The sequence below is a fragment of the Mixophyes fleayi genome, chromosome 4 (assembly GCF_038048845.1).
Source record: "Mixophyes fleayi isolate aMixFle1 chromosome 4, aMixFle1.hap1, whole genome shotgun sequence".
Classification (NCBI taxonomy): Eukaryota; Metazoa; Chordata; class Amphibia; order Anura; family Limnodynastidae; genus Mixophyes; species Mixophyes fleayi.
In genome coordinates this window covers 336,374,844-336,397,458 of record NC_134405.1, presented here as the reverse complement: position 1 = coordinate 336,397,458, position 22,615 = coordinate 336,374,844, and the positions used below count along the sequence as shown (strand labels likewise).

The 22,615-nt window shown below is 42.5% G+C and overlaps 1 protein-coding gene across 2 annotated transcripts in view; it reads right to left on the bottom strand.

Annotated features, from left to right (window-relative positions):
* ARFGAP3 (ARF GTPase activating protein 3) overlaps positions 1-22,615 on the bottom strand; it is a 30,321-nt gene that overhangs the window by 4,716 nt on the left and 2,990 nt on the right. Inside the window, exons 2-15 of one of the 2 annotated variants that reach the window (XM_075210517.1) lie at positions 20,210-20,328; positions 17,756-17,828; positions 10,490-10,621; positions 9,953-10,030; positions 9,661-9,745; positions 8,234-8,299; positions 8,036-8,083; positions 6,727-6,773; positions 5,754-5,893; positions 5,119-5,250; positions 4,771-4,899; positions 4,269-4,409; positions 2,590-2,713; positions 1,471-1,561 (exon numbers count right to left, since the gene is read on the bottom strand). In XM_075210517.1, coding sequence (XP_075066618.1) covers positions 1,471-1,561; positions 2,590-2,713; positions 4,269-4,409; positions 4,771-4,899; positions 5,119-5,250; positions 5,754-5,893; positions 6,727-6,773; positions 8,036-8,083; positions 8,234-8,299; positions 9,661-9,745; positions 9,953-10,030; positions 10,490-10,621; positions 17,756-17,828; positions 20,210-20,328 — 1,405 coding nt within the window. The remainder of the gene's footprint in view (positions 1-1,470; positions 1,562-2,589; positions 2,714-4,268; positions 4,410-4,770; positions 4,900-5,118; positions 5,251-5,753; positions 5,894-6,726; positions 6,774-8,035; positions 8,084-8,233; positions 8,300-9,660; positions 9,746-9,952; positions 10,031-10,489; positions 10,622-17,755; positions 17,829-20,209; positions 20,329-22,615) is intronic. The other variant, XM_075210518.1, reaches the window with a different exon arrangement.

Genomic DNA, 22,615 nt, shown 5'->3' with positions numbered 1-22,615 from the left:
AAAGTATAAAACACTCCACCTATTCTATGAATAATGGTCAGTTCCGGAATACACAGCCTGTGATCTACATTAAATTATCACTTTAATTTGTGGCCCTTGTTAGCTCTCAAGTCTATTGGGCTGGATGAACATCTTGTGAAAGTATCTCTCTCCACCTCATGCATGTCCAGCGATAGAATATTGTATTTTAAAGGTTCTTGGAAAAACTTAACATCTTCTGTTTGAGCCAGGTTCCACCCCCAGGTTTAATCACTATACTTCACAAGCTCCCAAAGTAAAAAGGTGGCTGGTCCTGTCCAAACACGCTGCTCTATGCTGGCGGTTTGCACCCGAGCCGCAGAATGCAACCAAGTTGACATATTCAGGGAGGAGGTCGGCATATAGAACCCGGATATGTCCTTCTTATATCCTAGTCTTGTTTGAAATGGTTGTGAAACGCCCGATAACAGCACGTTCCTCAGCTACACACAGCTCAGTCACTCTCGCCTGTTATAACTACATATTGAACAATAATAAGGGACCTCGGTGGCATCCACCGGGTTGTGTCTACAGATTGGTTGGTGTAACTGATGAGCTCATTCACAGATATCATTTAAAGGTCATTTACTATTGTTCTACTCCAAACCAGACTTCGCAGTTCATTGGACACCTGCACTGGCACCGTCTGCAAAGCCGACATCAATGCGGCTGAACCTCATTACAAGTACATAAGCACGGGGGGCTACAGGGGCTGTGCACGGTGTGAATGCACATTTATTGTTCATCTCTCCTCCTCTCCCCCCTCCCCTTTGTTCTTTTGTCACAGTATTTTTTAAACAGATCTATAATTCATGTATCCCTTGTGTTTCCTACTTATCTATAAATGATCAGTAAAACAATCTCTGGAGTCATTCTGTGCAGAGATATGAATTTATCTTCATATTCACATTTAATATTGTGAATGGATAACGCAGCGTGCAATACGTCAACCATTACAAACACTCTCTCTACAGCACGGCGACCACTCCAACCTGCTATTGTTACCAAAATGTTGATTTAAACATAGTTCCCATTTCCATTTCTTAAGAAAAAAGAGGAATAAACCATTCTACTTGTAGTTTGATGCATTACATTCTGTATCCGATAAATGATGCTTTGTGCAATATAACAAATATTCTATTGTAGGTTGAGTTTAGCCCTAGTGATATCGCTCCCTAGAGAATTCACACACTGAACTCATAGGCCCTAATAAAATTCATTTTGGGTCACCCAACACAATGGCCGTCTCCACCTGGTGTGCGAGATGGGTGCAATTCAAATGTTAGAGTGACCTTACGGCCAAACCTGTGACGAAAGCATCTCGCAGGCCTGGCAGTGCCCAGTAACAAATACCGTGTTTACACCAGCTCATGTTTTATATCCTGCCAACCACACACTAGTGAGAGAGCGGAGGAGGCCCCTACAGCCGCTACAAACCGGGCAGCTCGTTACCTGGAGACTGTTTCTTCTGATCATCAAACAAGTCGGCGGAGCTGATGGACGCGCTCCCGGAGAGCCGGTCCAGACGGGCTCTCGTCTCGTACTGAAGGAGAGAAGCAGAGATTCCACGTTTTATATCAGTTCTCAGACACCCACCATTAAAGAGCTGTATTGTAATACCAAACTTACAGATCCGTGTATATACATACACACAGCAGGAAAACAAGATACAAAACAGGGAAGTAGATGATATTACTGGAAAAGTTTAAGGGAATTTACACAGGAGTAGATAAAACTCAGGTAAAACACAAACACAGAAACCATCTGTATTCTGAATGATAAACGGAAGGGACGAGCACTCTGAATTAATGCAGCAAACATCGCAGTTAGTACGGTAATTCATGTATTAATCCTTGTAGGAAGCTTCTGAATTAATTCAGACCACAGATATCCAATCACCAATACAGATAGTAAAACAGTCAGACACAAATCTGCTTCAATGGGCTGATGTGCAGGAACACCCTCCCAGAACGGTGTAAAGCCATCTCAGCTGCCTGTTATCGTGGTATTTCTAGAAATCGGCGACAGGGAGTGTTTGTTAAAGTGGGAAAATCACACCAGTCAACAGATAAGATATGAAGCTTTGAAGTTGTAATAACTGTGTTACCATATCTAGTGTGTAAATGACCAGAGAGAGGTCACCTGTGACTACTTTACTTGGCAGAAGTGAAACTTTCGCGAGACAGCCCAGCCAGAGCGCGAGACAGCCCAGCCAGAGCGCGAGACAGCCCAGCCAGAGCGCGAGACAGCCCAGCCAGCCAAGCCAGAGATTATTGCCTTCCACAAGACCAGAACATGGTTCCTCAAACACTCTGTGCTGCTGTGTGCATTTTGATTACCCGATTAGTTACAAGCTGTTTAATCTCCTGGAGACACTCAGCTGAGCAGGATATAAAGATAAAACCATCTCCTACCCTGGTCCTAGTGACATACACCTTAACCAGAGCTGGAAAGGATGATCGTTGCCCCTATCTGGTTCCAGAACCTGCTTAACATATGGATGAAATGCTGCTTCTCTAACCACTAACATTCGAGCCCTTTACACAAAGCAGAGGCACACAGTGTACTCACATCGGCATTGTCTTGTTTTCCAAAATACATGTCTGAAGAAATAGACTTTGCGTTTCCAAACTTTTTCTGGGCGTCATCTGTAACCGCGGCTGGTTCTAGGTCATGTTTACGGCGAGTGGTCGGTCTGAAATCAATCAGAGACAACTATTCAAATTATTCAGTCATTACAAACGACCATACATAAGCATCAAAATTATATCATTAAAAACTATTTTGAAAACACATTCTAAATGAATTGCAAGTAGAAAATTCTGTAGAATCCTCAGAACATCCCGGCTGGGCATTTTTACCGTTACTACGGTAGAATATCTGCTCGTTTCCTCGCACCTCTACGGGGCACGAGGAAAAAAAATCAGTTGAGATTTCTGTAAAAATCTTGCGGCCGCGATATTTTGAGGAGCATCGCGGCTAATTGAATTTGCCCCTTACTGTCAGATATTTTAATGACCTGTCCTTTTATTTGTTCCCTATTGCACATAACAGCAGCACATGTGATAAGAGTCACAATTAAGACCACATAAGCATTAGTTGCAGGATGGTTACTTAAAGGGAATGTCTATATTGAAATTCATTTCACATGCCGTTCCCGTAATAAATCCGTCATTTCACACCAAGTCCCTTACGTATCGCTTCTGCCCTGTATGAATCCTGCATTGTGTGACCGGCGTTCACAATTGTAAACTGAATATACAATAAAAAACTATTTGAAATTTTAAAGTAAATGTTTATTGGTTATGTCTTTTCTTGAACTACGTTTTATATAATGGTGTAAGAAAAAGATTAAGAGAATGGCCGACTAGGGAGATAATAAAAGAAATATTTATGAAGCTCTTGCGTTCTCTGAATCATATGTAAATCAAGATCCTAGATCTGGCTACATAGATCCCCATTACCGTGTAAATAGTGGGTCACTTTATCAATCGATGCTATGAGCCGGACTATTTCTAACTATATGAAAAGATGGTGGCAAGGGTTGCTTCCAAAATGTTGCGTTATTGGAAATAAGCAGACTCAATAGAACTGGCCAAAGGCTCAACGGGACTTAGAAATGTAATACATCTTCGAGTAAATGTTGACCAGGTGGTGGAAATCTTTGGGCCTGTCCTCAATACGTGGTGGAAGTCTCATCTTTGGTCGACTCCTCACCACCACCAAGAAGTGGATGGGACTATGGGGTTTATTTTGACCTTGTGTTAAACATTTTCTTTAACGTAGAGATTGAAGATTTTTGCCTTCCCCTGAATTACTGTCGGCAAACAGCCTTCTTCTGGTGGGAGGCCAAACCTCTCTCCAAGTCAATTTCAGGTTCCATTGAAAGTAACAGAGGTAACTATAGAGTACGGATATGAATAAGGGCTAGTGCTAAAATCCCCCCCCCTCCCTTGTTTCTCCTTCACGTCAGTGGTCGACATTATGTCACTCGGCCAGGAGATGCTGTGTCAGCCTGGGGCCTTCACCTCAAGTTCTTCCAAGTGTGTGAATGGCCCTCTGAAGAGCTGGAGGAAAGTTTGGGTTGTCCCATATAGAATTTAAAGGGGACAGATATGAAGTGAAGTCAAAACGTTTATTACTGTGAGCAACATTTTTGATCTAAGACGTTCATAAAATGTCCCCAATGTATTTAACCAATGATGATAATGTAGGATGCAAGTTGGAAAGTAAATGAAAGATTTTCGCACCTTTCATCATAACTGGTTATTTTTGAGCTCAAGGTCGTATCAAAGTCATTGCTGGATGTATCCTTCTTCCAGAAATCATCTGACTGATCTTCCCAATTTAGAAATGAACTGCTGACCGGCTCAGGTGGATCCTCCCGGTATCTGGAGAGTGGAACATAAGTAGCAGAAATCAAAACCAACGTCCACTTTTCATACTTGGTGGCAATGATAGAAGAGTGACAAGAGAATGATCGAATAAAACGTTCCACAAAAAATGGGAGCATGGTCAAAATCAAATGTGGACTCTAAATGATAAATCAAATATATAATTGGGGGCTCCGACTGCACAAAGACAACCACAAAAATAAAGAATTATAAGTTGTATTCAATGATGCAGATGAATCATGGACCCAACGCATTTCTCTGTCTTTCTTACCATGTAATAGTAACAATGTAACAACGTCGTTTTTATAACCAATGCTCTAAGAGTGGACACTAGTTACTCAAACACAAAATATCTCACCGAGACCGAGAGGAAACGAACAGGAAGTCCTCTGGTTCCTCCTCTTGGTAAATCTTTTTGGATTTGCCGACCTTTGGTGCCTCTTGTTCAATGGTTTGCATTTCAGAAAGTACAGAATGTGAGATCCCGCTGAGTACACAACACACATTAGAGTCAGGATACATCAGATAACAACTAATCTACAACAAGGGTTTTGGAATTCTTAGATAAGAGGACAATAAAACGTGGGTATAAACCAGTCAGTACGGAGAAGACAACCAAGGGGAATAACCTGGATACAAATGTATATTATAGATTCATAAATCTTTGCTCATTGAAAGAAACAGATAACAGCGCGCCGGCTCTTACCTGCGGTTGCCAAAACCCATCCCGAGTCGCTCAGCTTCCGCCTTCTTCTTAGCCGGCATGTTTTTCATTTTCTCATCATCTTTCTGTTTTTGGATCTCCAGCTCCTTGTAAGCCAGACGCAGAGACGCAACACTGACAGGAGGAGACAGATATACAAGTAAAGGGACTGCTGTATATTTGGAAGCCGGAGTTATAGTATAAAGAATGACACTTTGAATAGTTTTTGAATAAGATATAAATTATGCATCAATCTGTAATGATCTCTCTTAGATTCATTCTACAGCTCCCTGTAGTCAGCAGGAATAGTTCACATCTCGGAAAGTGTTGACGACAACCTGGAGTCCGGTAGATCCACTGATGATCACTAGAGGGCGCACCAACAGTGGAAATTGGCTACACGCGTACATTTAATATCTACAGAACTTAAATAAAGTTGGAAAGATAGTTTATGATAATTAAATGAAAGTTCTGATATTCTTGAATATCCCTGCTCTCAGGATAAACAGCCAAAGGACTGTCCTGGTAAAGGAGGACAAATTCTTAAGCAATCCTGACCCACATGTCAGAGTCAGAGCTTAAAATTAACCCACTGCTCATGTGAATGTAAGGAAGGGGCGACCGGCTGGAATACTCACACAGGCTCCTCCGTCCTCTTACTGCTGGTCACCTTCTGCTGCTCCTTTATCTTATCTGCAGCCTGGGCGTGCTTCTCGATCTCACTGAAGCTCTTGCTGCTCACTTTCTGGGCCCCCAGACCCCCTTTCTTAGCACCAAGCTGCAAAATGCACAATAATTAACAGTCTGTGAAAATGACAACACTACATAATCTGACCACTAGGGGCACCGCAAACCATTCTATTTAAAAATGCAAATGCAGGGTGACTGTATGCCAAGATTAGACCACATAATTATATATATATATATATGAAAGACTGCATTACAGAGCCGACTGTTACATCCAAAATAACTGGAGTGTCTATACTTAAATAAGCCGATCCAGCATACTATCTGTCCTAGCACTTAGAGCAGGATCCAGCATGTTGTGGCTCCCTAGCTGCCGGTCCAGGCATGCTCTGCCAGTCAGAGGTGGTGCTTCTTAGTTTTGCATTACTCTGTGACAGTAGAATACTAGTGCTTTATCATTTAACCCTTTTGCCCCACATTAGCACCACTTAAGACAGTATCCAAGAGCCAGAGAGGTGTTCTATAGCTCTGTGTTAGGGGTGCGATGGTAATGTGGTAATACTCCATTAAATTTTACTTTACTAAACAGCTGCAGAGGAAATTTAGGGTAAGATTAATCTGTATTTAACTTTCATGCTTCATATAATAAAATCAATGCTTGGCTTTAACTACCATATTGCCAGTGGCATGGCCTCATTAGTGGGGAGTTTGTATGTTGTCCCCGTGTTTGTCTGGTTTCCTCTGGGTGCTCCGGTTCCCTCCCACACCCCAAAAACATACTGGTAGGTTAATTGACTGCTGACAAAATTCTCCTTAGGGGGAGGTGTGTGTGTTGGAGCTATATAAATAAATGGCGATGATGAATATAGAAAGGAAGTGAGAGGAGTTACTTACATGACAACACAAGGTTGTAATGTCACTTACCCCCTTCTTCGCTGGGCCTGGCTTTTTCTTGATGATTGAGCCGATATCTGCAAGTAAATATGATCTGGTTATTTGGGTGCAGAAAGATGGACAGTCGACCTTTTCTGAAGCCATGCGTCCTGGCAAGCATGAATTACACAGCCGGCTCTCAGAGAGCTGCATGTGGAGCCCACATATAAAAGCTCATCCATAAAGCTGGAATTACATCTGCTCCATGCACAGAGGTCTAAAACTTCCTGAGCGGCAGCCGTTACTAAACGGTGACCTAAACATTTAATAAATATGGCAGCGTGCACTGTGTCTGGGATGGACAACGCAGTGTTATATAGGAGGAGTCACACGCATTACACAACAGGGAAGATCCCAAAGAGAAGGCCTAGCCAACCTATGGCTCTCCATGTGTTGTGAAACTACAAGTGCCAGCGTGCCTTGCCAGCTATTGGCTGGCTATCTGCTGGTAGGGCATGCTGGGGCTTGTAGTTTCACAACACATGGAGAGATTTTATTCACTACCAAACTCATCTAGACAATAGTGACACCTGCTGGCAAAAAAGAAGAAGAGCAGCTGTCGAAAAGAACACTTAAAGGAAAAATTGTGCAGGTTTGATGGTGAAATAAACCCTGTAGTGACCTTAACACAACGTGTATCAGTCCCATGCACAGTGCTCTACTGCAAGTGACAATTATGTGAGTCAGCCCTAAATTCCCTATACCGGAAAAAGTGATTCTGTGCTCCTACATCACACACCCATGTGACTGCAACCTATAAAGTAGAAGTATAGGTAAAAATATCCCTATAGAGGAATCAATTATATGGTTGAAGATATGTAAATGTTTCCATACCTTGAATAGTAATGTATATACTGCTTAGAGCTTCCGCTGTCTCTCACAATAGGAGACAACCGAGGTTTACACCATCACAAAGCCGAGCGCAACACTTAATCCTGTTAAATATTTGACTTCTATCAAGGGATGGAAACATTTTCATATGGTCTCATTTCTGCTAGAGCATATGGTCTTAGCATTAAAATCATTTGCAATCCTGATTTCTAACAATGCAAAAAGGGCCACTAAATCCAGAACTTAATATTTGTAGAGGGGGGGGGGACTTTTTTCTATGCACACCTGACTTCCTGTCAGCAACCATATTGAAGAGCACAGGAAAAACACAAGCATGTTATAAGGGTCTTATTTCAGGTTTAGCGGCCCTTTGCACGGTTAGACAGGCGGGATATTTAGGTCTTGCTCAGAGATGAAGCAGGAGTGCAGGGGGAAGGGAGCGTATATATCACCGGAGGAGGAGAATCACCTTTGGTAGGTGTGTTGCTTCCTGCAGATAACAAATTCCCTGAATCAGCTGCAACATGGAAGATAAAAACAAACAGGACACATTTACAGCAGCACTATAATATGATGTACTGACCACTACAGCAAGCAGCCTACAGGAGGGGTAAACATGGCCAACCACCCCCCCCATGTAGCACTGTAATACAGAAAGAGCCGTTACCTAGTGCGGCCTTCGGAGACATACTGAGGCAGTCCACGCTCGGCCCAACGTCTGCTTCACCTGAAACTAAACACATGCGTCACACACTGCGGTACTACAGGGTGTAAATATGTAATAACATAAAATGTGACCTAAAGCCAAAGACCCCGCTGTATTCTGCTACGTTACTTGAGGGTCCCGGGCAGGTATCTATGTAACTGCATGCGGAGAGGGCACCTGATTGGCTATCGATCGCTTCCCACAAGTTATTCCGGTGAAGGCAGATGCTGGGAAATTGGGACACTATCTCCCCTAACATATTCAAATGCTCAGCAGTTACATTCATAACAATTAATTGGAAAGTGTGCAGTGGAGAAAAACAATGATCCCGGCTCTTTATTAAATCCAATTCTCAGAGAGAATAAAGATGCAGTGAAAGAACTGATATATCCACTAGGAACCAATGGATGGGGGTAGGGGGGCACTAAACAATGGAATACAAAGTTGATACATAGTGAATAGGCTGCATTCTCCTGAAAAAAGCTTCAGCCCACAGCATGCATTATTCCCATTCACCCATCATGGACACAGAATTATTAACTCTTCATGTTATGGAGCATGTAAGCTCTGTGCTCAAATCAGAGACCAGGAGGTGGCGCCCTACTACACACAGATCTCATGACCGGACACCCAGCTCAGTGACACAGCTGGGTACACATCTATGCAAAAATGGTGCAGATCCCACGAGTCCCGACTGGTTGGTCAGATACCACATTAGTGTGTACACTCCCACGATCATGTTCTATTGTAACAAAACACATCGCATCTGTTGATTTGGTTTTATAAACTTCCTAAAAATCACGATCAGCGATGGAACGATGTCTGGTAAATGTGGCAGTGTGTACACAGTCACCACCAGCAGCGTAGGCAGATATCTGTAATGCACAGAGTCAGGATGTTTTCAGCAGATGGTTATGAGAGATGACAATCACAGAAATGAAGGTAAATGGTGTCGGTGTGTACGCATTAATCTGTATGATCATCGGGACTTTCAGTCATTGGTGAAATCGTTACAGAAACCGCATCTGAAGTAAGATTACATAGGTGTGTACCCAGCTTTAGGTAGTAAATAACACTGCAATATATTTGTGTAGTAGAAACAAAGCTTTACAAATGCTTTACAATGTGGATCTATCTCGGCAGAGCCGGTCTTTATATTCTGTGAAGCAGACAGTAGAAAACACTGCAGGAGGTGGACCAGGAATACACAGCACCAGCACTTTCAGAACTACATTTCCACGTAGAGCTAAAAGCCCCGTACGATCCCAGAACAAACCGCACACACGGAACCTCCAGCCTTGACGTACATTGATGTTTGTACACAACAGGAGTACAATGGACCCCCCCACATTACAATACATTGCTCGAAGGCTCCCTCCCTGTTATACCTTCTTTGTCATCAGTGAAGGACGGAGTGTTCTCTATTAAAGATTCAAACGGAACCTGAGGCTCTTCCCAGTCGGCATTACTGACCTGCAAGAGGGGAAACAGAGCGAACAGAAGTGTTACTGACCCGCAATATAAATGAAGTATTCACAGTCCTACAATATATAGAGTACAAAGCTGTGAGATCGCCCATAAGTAAAACGTGCTGTATGTATAGAAAGCCCATAAGTAAAACTAGCGGTACGTATAGATCGCCCATAAGCCCCAGCGGATAAATGCCCCGTATACCGATACCTCTACGTGTGATGCAAAGAAATCCTCTTCCTTTTGTTGGGGTGACAGTGGGGGTGCACCGCTCCCATCAATCCAAAGCTGTTTCATGAGGACAGACAAGTATCAGACACAGACACAGCAGTTAAAGAACCAAACATTATCCATTATTGGAGAAAACTAGGACTATATTAGGAATATACGTTTCTGATATAAAACATCCAACAATGAATTATATGCTGCAAACTGTGAGATTAGCGCAGTACTAAGCATGTCACCTCTGTGCGGCGCCACCTTGTGGCTAAGACTAGAAACCTTTGAGCACTGTTACTGAACGAATAGGGGCAAACATATCTACAACTGGATTATTAAGCAACAAGCTCTTCTACAGAATATGAATTATATACAGCAGTTTTGTTTTGTTTTTTTTTAAATAGAACATCTTGCTAAGATTGCACTTTGTTCTGACAAATGCGTATACTGCCCTCCAGTGGCAGAGACTGGTAGTGGCTGAGCTATCCTCACATACAGAGCTTCATACGCGTTTTCCAGCAGACTTACATCAGTGCCGTGTTTCCTAGTTGCCTGTGTTGCGAGGGATTTAATCTTCTCTCTGTAGAGATGAGCCGCCCGGCTGTTGTATTTGGCATTTGTATCGTTCGTGGTGCAGCCATGTTGTCGAAAGAAGACGGTCTAAATAGAAAGATAAAGATCAGCTATTTACTTGTGAATTTCAGGACAGAGGGGTTTACATGCTGACGTTGTACAATCACTGCAGGCATAGAGCAGGGTACTGAGCACACCTCATGCTGTGTGAATAAACAGGACACCAGTCATCTGGTGAATAATCAGCACCGGAGACAAATCTGCCGCTAGAAGTACAACATCCAGCCCACAGGCGGTATAAGGAAGAGGATTTCTCCCGACTAGTTCATGCCACACGTACTATAAAACATCCAAATATGGTTTAGTTGCCGCCGGGTATTAGCAGTCATCGCTCTCTGGCTTTCAGAGAGAACTGGTGCAACAGGAAAGAAGCACAAAGAAGCTGCTGTCAAAATACATAAACCAGATTTTCTAACCACAACCAATTGTTTAAGCACGGTGGCTCAGTGGTTAGCACTGCTGCCTCACGGCACTGGGGTCATGAGTTCAATTCCCAACCATGGCCTTATCTGTGAGGAGTTTGTATGTTCTCCCCGTGTTTGCGTGGATTTCCTCCGGGTGCTCCGGTTTCCTCCCACACTCCAAAAACATACTGGTAGGTTAATTGGCTGCTATTAAATTGCCCTTAGTCTCTCTTGCTCTGTGTGTGTGTGTGTGTGTGTGTGTGTGTGTGTATATTAGGGAATTTAGACTGTAAGCCCCAATGAGGCAGGGAATGATGTGAATGAGTTCTCTGTACAGCGCTGCGGAATTAGTGGCGCTATATAAATAGATGATGATGAAGTGTCCGCATTGTAGGAGACACTGTAGGACCACAAACAAGGGCCATAAAATGTCATTCTGTGCATGATTGTAGCAATAAACAGATAGGTGATCTATCATTTTGCTCATCTCTGTGGGATGGATAGAGCTCCCCCAGCTGTCCCTGGCCTCCGTCCCCAGCCATCGTACAGACAGCAGAGATAAGGAAAGATTACGGACCTCTATAGTGAGTCATATGTCTTTACACTGACCGACAACAGTCAGGGATCCCCGAGCGATGGGGAATCGGTCAGTGTGTAGGGACAGATCACACATTAATGCTGCAGCGGCCACAGCTGGCACAGAGTATAACAGGATATGCTGGTTATCACAGTATGAGGAATATGGGGAACACAGCAGGTTTGCAAAATAACAGATTACACAGAGAAACAATAATTTCTGTTGGTGAAACTTAGTTCATGTACTTGCAGCTCCAATTTAGGGGACATAACATAACACACCCACTACAAACACTGAGGATAAATAGCTATGTCAAGGTAATTAGGTAGTAGTGTTATTATTGGCAGCTTATGTATAGCTGGCTGGTAGACAACTGCGGCAGACGGCCAAAAAATGTCACAGGAGATGTTAGCTGATTGGGTCTCTGGTAAAAGAGCTGACACACCGGCGGTGAGAAATATGTGGCTCTCCAGGTGTTGTCAGACTACAAGTCCCAGCATACTCCGCCATTAAATAGCCAGACGATAGTCGTCAAGGCAAGCTGGGACTTGTAGTCTGACAACACCTGGAGAGCCACAGGTTGGCCAGGCCCGACATACACCAGCACTAGGTTTCCCCCGGCTATGGAGTTATAGTGCAAGAACAAAGTGTGAAGAATGACATGGTCCAATTCACAGACAACAACTTGCTAGAGAAAGCGTAGAGCAGGATTTCAGGACAGTATGCTAATGACTGCTGATACACAGATCCCCGCAGGGAGATGTCAGCAGATAGTATAAGGAGGACCCCGACTACAGAGAACACGTGTTCCTACTACGCTACTGTTTAAAGGGATAATATTTTTAGACACAACACAAACAGACAACAGTTTGACATTTATTTTCCGGCACACAACACAAAGTACTTTCTGTGGGAGCGCGAGTTACACGCAACATGCAGTCGCCAGTTGTCCCCCAAGTATTAATGCACAACGTGCTGTCAGTATACTCCTCCTTCTACCACCACTGTTACACTTTGCAGGGCTCACAATCATGCTCACGTCACAACACGACCCCCGGCCAACAAACCTGCTACAGAAACTACTCCCGAGGAGACATCTGAAACAGATGAGAATGTGGCTGTAACTGAATGTTCTGCAATAGAAGATGACACAATATTCACCCCAGTGCCTGTCATACGATGCAGCCCGGTGCTGGTGCTGTGTGTTTAACCCCCTCAGGACTGGGAGTATATTTATCTACAAGGCCATCAGATTTCAGTGTGTCGGTGAAAACAACAACACGTAGAACTGGTTCAGGTTCCCACGTGAGTCTTACAGTGTTCTCAGGACATATAAATGTATTCTAAAATGAAGAAATCATAGCACAATAATTTATCAACTGCACATTAATGGAAATATTTTGGTTTGGGGAAATATATAAAAGGGCAAAACATCTTCATGAATCAGGGACTTTAAATTATTTAATTATATTGCATTATATTTAAAGCGACAATACCAACACTACCAATAAATAAAAAACTAACAAAAACAGCATCCCCCCCCCAAACAGCTTAACAATAGTGCTGCCAGCCGAGGCCGGTCCTAGCAAAACTGGGGGTCCAAAAAGCGTGGGGTCGCTCTGATTTTACTAGTACCCGCATTAGGCTCTAATGGCACTATATAGCAGGTAAACCCACACTGTGGGGACCCCCTGCAATAATGCCAAACCAGCCCCAGGCTGGATCCATAGGGAGATGGGGGTGCCCCCTAGGACTCTTCCCCCTACTCCTGAGCGGTGGGTGTGGGGTAATAAAGACAAAATTATGTTAAAAACACCATTTTGTCCCTGGTGTACTACAGGTCCCAGCAAGCCAAGGCTGCCATGAACCATTTTAACATTCTGATTGTTGACAGTATGGTGTCATCATATCGTACCCAAACCTCTGGGGAGGGGTAACAAGTGGGCCAGAGGCATCTGAACACATGAATTGTATAAGCACATTTGTATCATATAACAGACACTAATTAAAATGTACCAGGACTCATATATACATGTGATCTCTGGGGTGTACATCTGAGGAGGTTTGTTTCTAACACGTGTAATAAGTGGTCTTATTATAACTAGTCTGACACACAGCAGGAGGTACTGACCATTATTACGGTGTGCAGGGGCCTCACAATACCTACATAACGTGACCTGCTCGTGACACCAGGGAGCAGCATACACCAGCTTTTTACTACAACATAAACTAGGAGATGTTTTTCTTTTGTCCGTTTAGTTAACCCCAGATTGGCTTTCATTTTGCGTGCATCTTTCATAACCATGTAGTGAATTAATCCACCATTAGAAAAAATAAAAATAAAATCTATTTCAGAGATTCCTGCAGAGGCTGTAAATTCAGGAATCTGCGGGTGTGCAATCACCCGCTTTGTGGAGGCAATGTCAGTTCAGATCATTGTCTGCGTCTCTTCTGCACTAAAAAGCCCACAAGTCGTGTTAGGCTGGGTACACACTGGAGTTTTTGTAGCCAATTATCAGGACCATTGCACGATAAAAGATCGCTCTGCCACATATCGCGTTAGTGTGAATATTTACATGATGAACGACAGTCATTCCAGTGCAGACTGTCGGTTCACTTGGTTTCATTAGGTTGGTCATACAGTTTCATCATCATCACCTTTTATTTATATAGCGCTACTGATTCCACAGCGCAGTACAGAGAACTCACTCACATCAGTCCCTGCCCCATTGGGGCTTACAGTCTAAATTCCCTAATATAGACATATAGACTAGGGTCAAGTTGTTGGCAGCCAATTAACCTACCAGTATGTTTTTGGAGTGTGGAAGGAAACCGGAGCACCCGGAGGAAACCCACGCAAACATACTAACTCCTCCTAAGGCCATGGTCGGGAATTGAACTCATGACCCCAGCGCAGAAGTGTTAACCACCATGCTGTATACGTTTAATAATCTTGTTCCAATCACTTTCCGATCATATAGTGTATATGGACCCATGATCACAATCTCCACAGAGTCTTTTTAGCGGATGCCGACAATTAACATGTACTGGTGACTAAATATAGAGAGCTGTGGATATAGTTTAACGAAACTCGTTATGACATGTGGATAGCTATAACAAGCCGGTTAATCAGTGTGATAGCAATGGCTACTGTGCAGTCATTCTCTAAACAACTATAGGACCAGATGAAGAGCACAGATATGAAGGTAAATCATGTCAGTGTGTATGTAGGAATCGCCCAATCAATCGGACCTTCAGTCGTAGAAACAATCGTAGATAACAGATTGGTTGAAAATTTCTCCAGTGTGTACCCAGACTAACCCTTTACTTTTATTTTTTAATTATTTGCCTACAACAAAATAGCTTTCTGCTCAACTACTTTTTACTGTAACTTATTTTACGTAATATTTTATATTCAATCACTTGTAATATAAATGGGTTATAGTTGAAAAGTTGACAGTGAAAATGTCTACAGTCTTAAGGTTGACACAGTTATAAGGTCGACATGTAAACTGTGTACAGGGTTGTAAAGTGGACAGTCAAAACGTCGACATAAGTCAACAGATTTAAAATGACAATACATTTAGCCTAGCACTAGCAAAGTCAGGGGGTCCCCACACCTTTTGTCCCCCTGATTTTACTATTACCAGTACTAGGCTTAGTGTGTTCCCTTATTATAGAAGGGGAACCTGCAGTGTGGGGTCTCCCTGCCATAATGCCAAACCAGCACTGGATGCCCTAGGGAGATCGGGTCTGCAAAAATAAAATAAATGCAGACACCCACAAACCCCACCCCCTCCCTAGGGCTCTTCCCACACCCCTGGTGGTTAGGGGGTAGCAATAATGTTTTGATAGTAAAAAAAAAAAATGTAGACACCAGTGTAAAAATAATTTTAATTGAAATAAAAACTAACCCCTACACTACCCTCATTCACCCTCTATTTCTCACCTACATCCAGATTTTTCATCTGTAACAAATCCATTCTTGGCAAAATAAAAAAAAAACCCTGATACACAACACAAGACTAGCTCCTAGGAGCTCCGCCACAAAGTGAGCTGTTGGCGGCTATCATATATATATATATATATATATATATATATATATATATATATATATATATATATATATATATATATATATAACATGGAATTTCCCACGTCTTGAACGCAAGCCTGGAATGAAACACTGCTTTGTCACGTGATCGATTCTAACCAATCACAGGTCATCACTGGCCGGGCAAGAAACCTTTGCATCATCTGCAAAATGATATAACTCTCCTTGTAGAGCACAGGTAATATCACTGATACACATTAAATAAAACAGGACCCAGGACTGACCCGAGATTTCCACTGATTACCAGCCACTCATCTCAGCATACACTAGCAACTACAACCACGGACACCGTTTAGTCTAATCTAAGGTTTGTCAATTTCTGACATTACTGGATACTGTATCAAAGGTCTTGCTAATAACCTAAATACGCTATAACAGCATTTCCCAAACCCAGTCCTCAGGGAGCACTAACAGTTCAGGTTTTCCATATCTCCTTGTTGGAGCAGATGTAAGCATTACTGACTGACACACTAACATCCACAGGTGGTCCTAATTATTTCACTTGCCATCTGGAAAACCTGCCCTGTCAGGGGTCCCTGAGGACTGGGTTTGGGAAACACTGCGCTATAACAAAGGATCCACTAGATTAGTTGGACGTGACCTCCCAACAGCAAATCAATGCTTCCAAGGATCTTCTCATTTTATTCTAAACAGTCATTCATGTTCATACTCCATGTGACGCTTACAGATCTAGTGATCATATCCTTCTCTGCTGCTTTTTTTGCGTTGTGTAACCAATAGTCCCCATTCTCTAAAAACTTAGAATTATACCCGTCAGCAGCAGCAGTTGCTTTAAAAAAAAGTTGTTAATGGTGCTGCAGACACTACTCTAAACTCTCTTAATACTCTTGGATGCAAATCATCTTCACCCACTGAATTATCTACTTCTCACTTTCAGAGTTCAAGTATCACGGCTGTATAGTAAATATATTTGTATCTGCAGCAAGGCACAGAGTGGTCGAACTTTTGAAGTGTAATTGACCCCTTTAAATTGTCAACAGGAAATAAAGAGCAAAAATAGTTATTAAGCAGTCTGCAATCTTCTCCCTTGTAAACCCCCTTCAGTTTTTAGCATTACCATTCCTCCCTTTGATTTTTTTTTCCATTCCATTTAGCTTTACTTGTTTTGTTTTTTTATTTTTTATCACCCTCTGACTTGATCAGTCTATGCTGCATATATATATCTATATAGATGTGCTCTGTGTTGTGCGAAAGCAGCGTACAGGTCACTGTACTACGCTGGAGTGCACATGGTGATCAGTGATCTCCAGAAGAACGCAGTCTTCCTTGTTAGTGGGAGACCACACATGCAGCGAATCTGAGGACACGGTTTTTATAGATGACAGAAGAACCGATCAATGGTCATCTGTGCTCCATCTATTAAACGTTTCACTGAGTAGCGCAATAGAGCAAAACCTCAGTCATTAGCACTTTAAAACTAAAACAAATAGTAAACCCTGCTCCCCCAAATATCAATCCAAAGCCTGGGACCCCTGTGCTCAGGAGATGCTGAGAATTCTTAAATCCCACCATTCAGCATCTGACATATTGGGTCATGGTCATCGGTGATCTCAGCACAACAAGCCGCAACGTATCTGAGGAATGGAACGGAGACCCGCTGCTGCCATCAGTGGAGGTGGTCGGAATCCCTGACTCCTGCTTGTGCGATTGTTGCAATAAACCGCTTGAGGAATACAGACTGATCTCATTTGTATGTTCTACGTCCGCTAACAACACTGCATGATGGTTATAACGTACAACTGGATATATACCATAAAAATAAGCAGAGACTGAATTCAAATGGATTCATTGCAGGTCTTCAAAACGTCCCCTGACCGGGCGATTATACCACAAACGCTGAGCGGAGGAATGGTTTTCATCGTATATGCTATAAACACGTCAAGAACCTTTACCGTATTAACGGCTGAGGGAGCAATGCGGGATCTGATGGGGACTTAGCACCACAGGTGTAAGCAGTGTGCACACAAACCAACACAGAGGTTTAATCACTTGTTATATATCGAGAACTGAAGTTAGAAAGGGAAACAGACGTCCATCACACTTACCGCGTTGGCATTCCCTCCTACTTGCATGCAGCGCAGCTGAAACCACGACCAGTTTGAATCCAGTTCGGTTGATCTTCAACAACAAAACAAAACACTTTTTATTGACCGACAACACTCAGAGGTTTAAAATTAAAACTATTTAAGGTTTTATTTTCACTTTGAGTATCTGTAAACATTCAGTAATGATTCAGGTAGACATTATTTGCACATCAGACAATTAAACAGCAACAAAAAAAACAACCAAAAAAAACATTGCCACCTAGTGGCCAGAATATCATGAATGGTAAAATACTAAACAGTAAATCTGAGACACAGAAGTTGTCAGATTCCGATGACCCACATGAAACCTCATTTCTCTGAATAAGTAGCCTCCCATAATATCCTATAAGAGGCAGCGACTGTGTATGCTGTTCTACCTGCCGCAGGCTATCATAATGTTTGAATTAGTCACTTGAGAACAAACAGAGGAAGAACGTGGCTTTCAGCGAACAGTTCTATTGCTGGCAGGAAGAGATTAGTCAGTGCATAGAGACCAGGACGTCATACACCAAAACCTCCTTAACGGTCACTGAACATACAGCCAGAACCAACACTGCAATATAACCACAATCAGAGAGATATTCTGACTTTCTAGAACAGCCAGTGTTAGATATTAGGAGATTACATTGTATTACTAAAGCTGGGTACACACTACAGAAATTTTGACCAACTTTTTATGCCGAGCGATTTTACATGCGAGCGATGGTCCGATCGCTCGGTCCATGGACTGCATACACACAGCCTTGTTTAGACGATAAAGCGGCCGTCCCTTTAGCGACTTTTTACAGCCATGTTGTCCTGAGCAATGACTGTAATTTCGTACTCACTGTTGTGGATCGGTCGGAAGTTTATAGACACTGCACAGCGGAAACGAGATTGGAACGAAAATATTAAACGGTACGACCAACCAAATGAGGCGACAATCGTCCATTTGGGCAGACTTTCCACCATCGTGTCACTACACACACTGACCCGACTTTTGAACGAGCGGTCGTATGTCGGCTGGATGAGCCAATTATTGGACGAAAACAGTGTAATGTGTACCCAGCTTTAGTAATGTCACTTCCACAGTACAGGCATTAGGAATAGTCCTTACTGTATGCTTATTAGGCATTGGGGCCATGATACAATATAAAGCTGCCCATACATACAGCGATTTAGACTGAATTTGGCATCACAATAAACATCTGATAAGGACAAATCAAAAGACATTGGTGAGTGACTTCGTACACAATCAGTTGGTAACAGAACGACCAGTGTTACTGGCAGATCACAACGGGATCTGTCCGTGGGCAGCTTGATCGCCCTGTTCTCCACTTTGAAATCCTTAAATTCTCCTACTCACGTGTTCATCCGAGCAGTGTTTTGTAAATGTCATTCAAAATGGGAGAACCAGAGAACAATGTTATCAAGTTATTTCATTTTACAGGAAAATCCACATTATAAATAAAAACCAGTCGTACGGTTCACAGAATAAAAAAATAAAATAATTGTAAAAGCTTTGTGAGGTCGCATCTGATCACGGTTCCTTCGTTAAACAACTCAGTTAGTGGTAGTAACCCTTTCACCAGGTACAAGTGTCCTCCTATGTCTCCAAGCATCACCCTAATGTTAATGGTCACACTTGTCTCCGGATGGACGACTTCTTTATACTGTGGGAGCAACTCTGTCACACCACAGACACTCTATCGCCTCCATAAACATCTATAGATTTACACACAGACAACACTATACAAGTGCTCTCCAATGCACGCTCCATGTGTAACATTACTCATTCACATTGTACCCACAGATTTACACTATTTCATACTTGTCCCATCTTAATGTAATTTATAGACCATAAATAATATTTCTCTGTAAATCATCAGAAACTTGGACACCAACAACTTTTACTGGAGTATTTCTGTATGTAATATTGTTCAGCATTACTGCCCATGCTTGAAGCCCCAAAACATAACCATGATTATTAAAAAAGATACAATGTATTGATAGGGTGGTATCTGACTTCCATGGTTTCACGCTCCCGGAAATCCATTTGAGTAATCACTACCTGGAGCATCCCCTCTGCCAAATCCTCCTTTTCCCCGTACATTCCCGCCCCCTCCCCTGATCTTCCTCAATTCCTACAATCACAAACCCAATTAAAATTGAAAAAAAAACAACCCAAAAAATAACACCTTTGTGGGTGAATTGGACGTGCGTGTTTTCACTAGACCTCGGCTTTCCGTATTTTAACATTTATATTATCGATTATTAGTTTATCTGTTATATACTTTACTACAAAGCTTAATATAAATTGCAAAATTGATCTTTTACTTTTGTTTATTGTATTCACCTACAGGTCAATTTCTATAAAGAAAAAAAAAAAGAAAGAAAGAAAGAAAGAAAGATACAATGTATCCACCCAGCACTTACCTGATAAAACTTAAGTGAACTCCGAGAGATCTGTGTGTCCCTGAGCAGTCAATACACAAGAAGACCCCATAGGTGATGCTGGCCCAGCTGGGGTTCTTGGCCCCACAGTCAAAGCAGGCCTAGAACATAGGAGACATGTGTGGAATTAAATGCAAACATCTCACTGTATTGTCACAATGTGTCCACAATTATGTTATCCACAAACAGTTTGGAGAAAAAAAGATTTGTAACCATAATTACCGTAAAAATAAACTTAACTAATAAAATAAATTCACTATAAAATATAAATATAATATAGAAATAGCATATAATGCCGATTGCTTCTCCTGTATGTAGGTGACGGGGGCACTAAGATCTGACCCCTGACCACACTCACATGAAATACAGCACTGAGTGGATGTAATTACTGCCTGTGACACGTTTTATATGGAGTGATTCATATACTCCAGAACAGCTAGGAGGAAGCAATTCAGCTGGACTCTATCCACGATCACAACATAGGACGTCACCGTCTGCACACACTGTATATAGCCACATCACTGGCTTTACATCCCCTCCCAAACTCCGCAGTAGACGATCAAAGGACTAAAACTGAAATTAGACTTCCAGTCTTGTTAGGACTTTACAACGCAGCTCTCTTAATAGTATCCTGGGGTGTTTCCTTCTTTTCTTTCACAAATAGAGAAAGACGCATCATCCGGCTTGTAGCCAAGGACTAAATCCCTACCATGATAGATGGACAAGCTTAATTAGCAGTGAACCTCATGCCTCTTTCTTCAAAATTGTTGAAGTCATTGGCCATGTCCCTGCGTTTGCATCTAGAAAATTGTGCAGTGTATTACGGTGACCTAGAAGACGCCAAATCTTATACTATGGGTGATGGAGCTTTAGACTTCAGTGCACTTCTCTTCTTCCAGTCAATCCAGAGACAAGAAGGAGGACAGTGCTGCCACCTTCCCCCAACATACACCTCAATAAGCACATTGGTGCTTCCACTAAATGAATGAGACAAATATCTAATACAGAGCGCAGTCATACAATGTATAATACTAAGACTACTTTACGATGCGCGGTAAACAGGATATTAAGAGTAAATTACCCGGTTGTGTTAAGGTGGATCCATATTCCATAGCGTATGATTAGTAACAGCACCAGCTTGCTGACAAACATGCACTGGTAAAAAGTGTGTGTGTGTGTGTGTACTGGTAAAAAGTGTGTGTGTGTGTGTGTGTGTGTGTGTGTGTGTAAATGTCCAGTAAATAAACTGCTGGCCAGAGGGATTAAGGCACGCTGACTCAGTGGTCAGCAATTCTGCCACACAGCACTGGGGTCAAGAGTTTAATTCCTGACCATGGCGTTATCTGTGTGGAGTTTGTATGTTCTCCCCGTGTTTGCGTGGGTTTCCTCCGGGTGCTCCGGTTTCCTCCCACACTCCAAAAACATACTGTTAGGTTAATTGGCTGCTAACAAATTGACCCTAGTCTGTGTTTCTGTGTGTGTGTTACGGAATTTAGACTGTAAGCTTCAATGGGGCAAGGACTGATGTGAGCGAGTTCTCTGTACAGCGCTGCGGAATTAGTGGCGCTATATAAATAGCCGATGATGATAAACGGATCGATATGGTCACAGTTCCATAACTAAAGAAATTTGGGGCACGAGAACTCATTTGTTAAGAATAACATCAATCCAGATAATCCCGCAGCCCGACCACTGCGCGCACGGGATAATACTATATAACTGCAGCTTTTAGCTGGACATCTGGCAACACCCGTTTGATTTCTAAATGAGTTTAATCAGATATAGGTTGTCTTAGATTCTTGAGGTCTAAAATGAATTTGGTAAAAATGGGAATAACCATTTATTCTAACCAACCAGATTCTATTTTGGAACATAAAGTGGATTATTTTACTAGCCTACTGCATCACGTCTCTGTGAGTATACGGGGTCCTTTAGATCTCTCAGACCGATACCAGGTGCAGGATCAACACCATTTTATTAGTACTGAAGTTGTACTTTAACAGGGCACAGCAACTTTCCAATTATACCATACATGAGAGCCAGGTGAGCAGCAGCGTCCTACAGGTGGCAGCTCAGTGTCTCTAAGTGACGGTGAGGTCCTTGGTAACATCTCTTTTAACGCAAATAACAGCCTTGTGTCTCCCGGCTCGGGATGACGGCTCACACAAAGCGCTGCCACCAAAGGCACCCTGTACTAACGGACGTAGATTCCTGCGTAGTACCCCTAACACACGAGTCCCCCGCACTGGGCTGACCAGCGCCCCCCCCCCCACTTGTATCAGATGTTCTTCACTCCAGAGCTTACATTCTACCCAACATTAACTTCACTTCTTCCTTATATGCTCAAATCACCTCCCCCAGCAAATACATGACATCACTTCAATACAC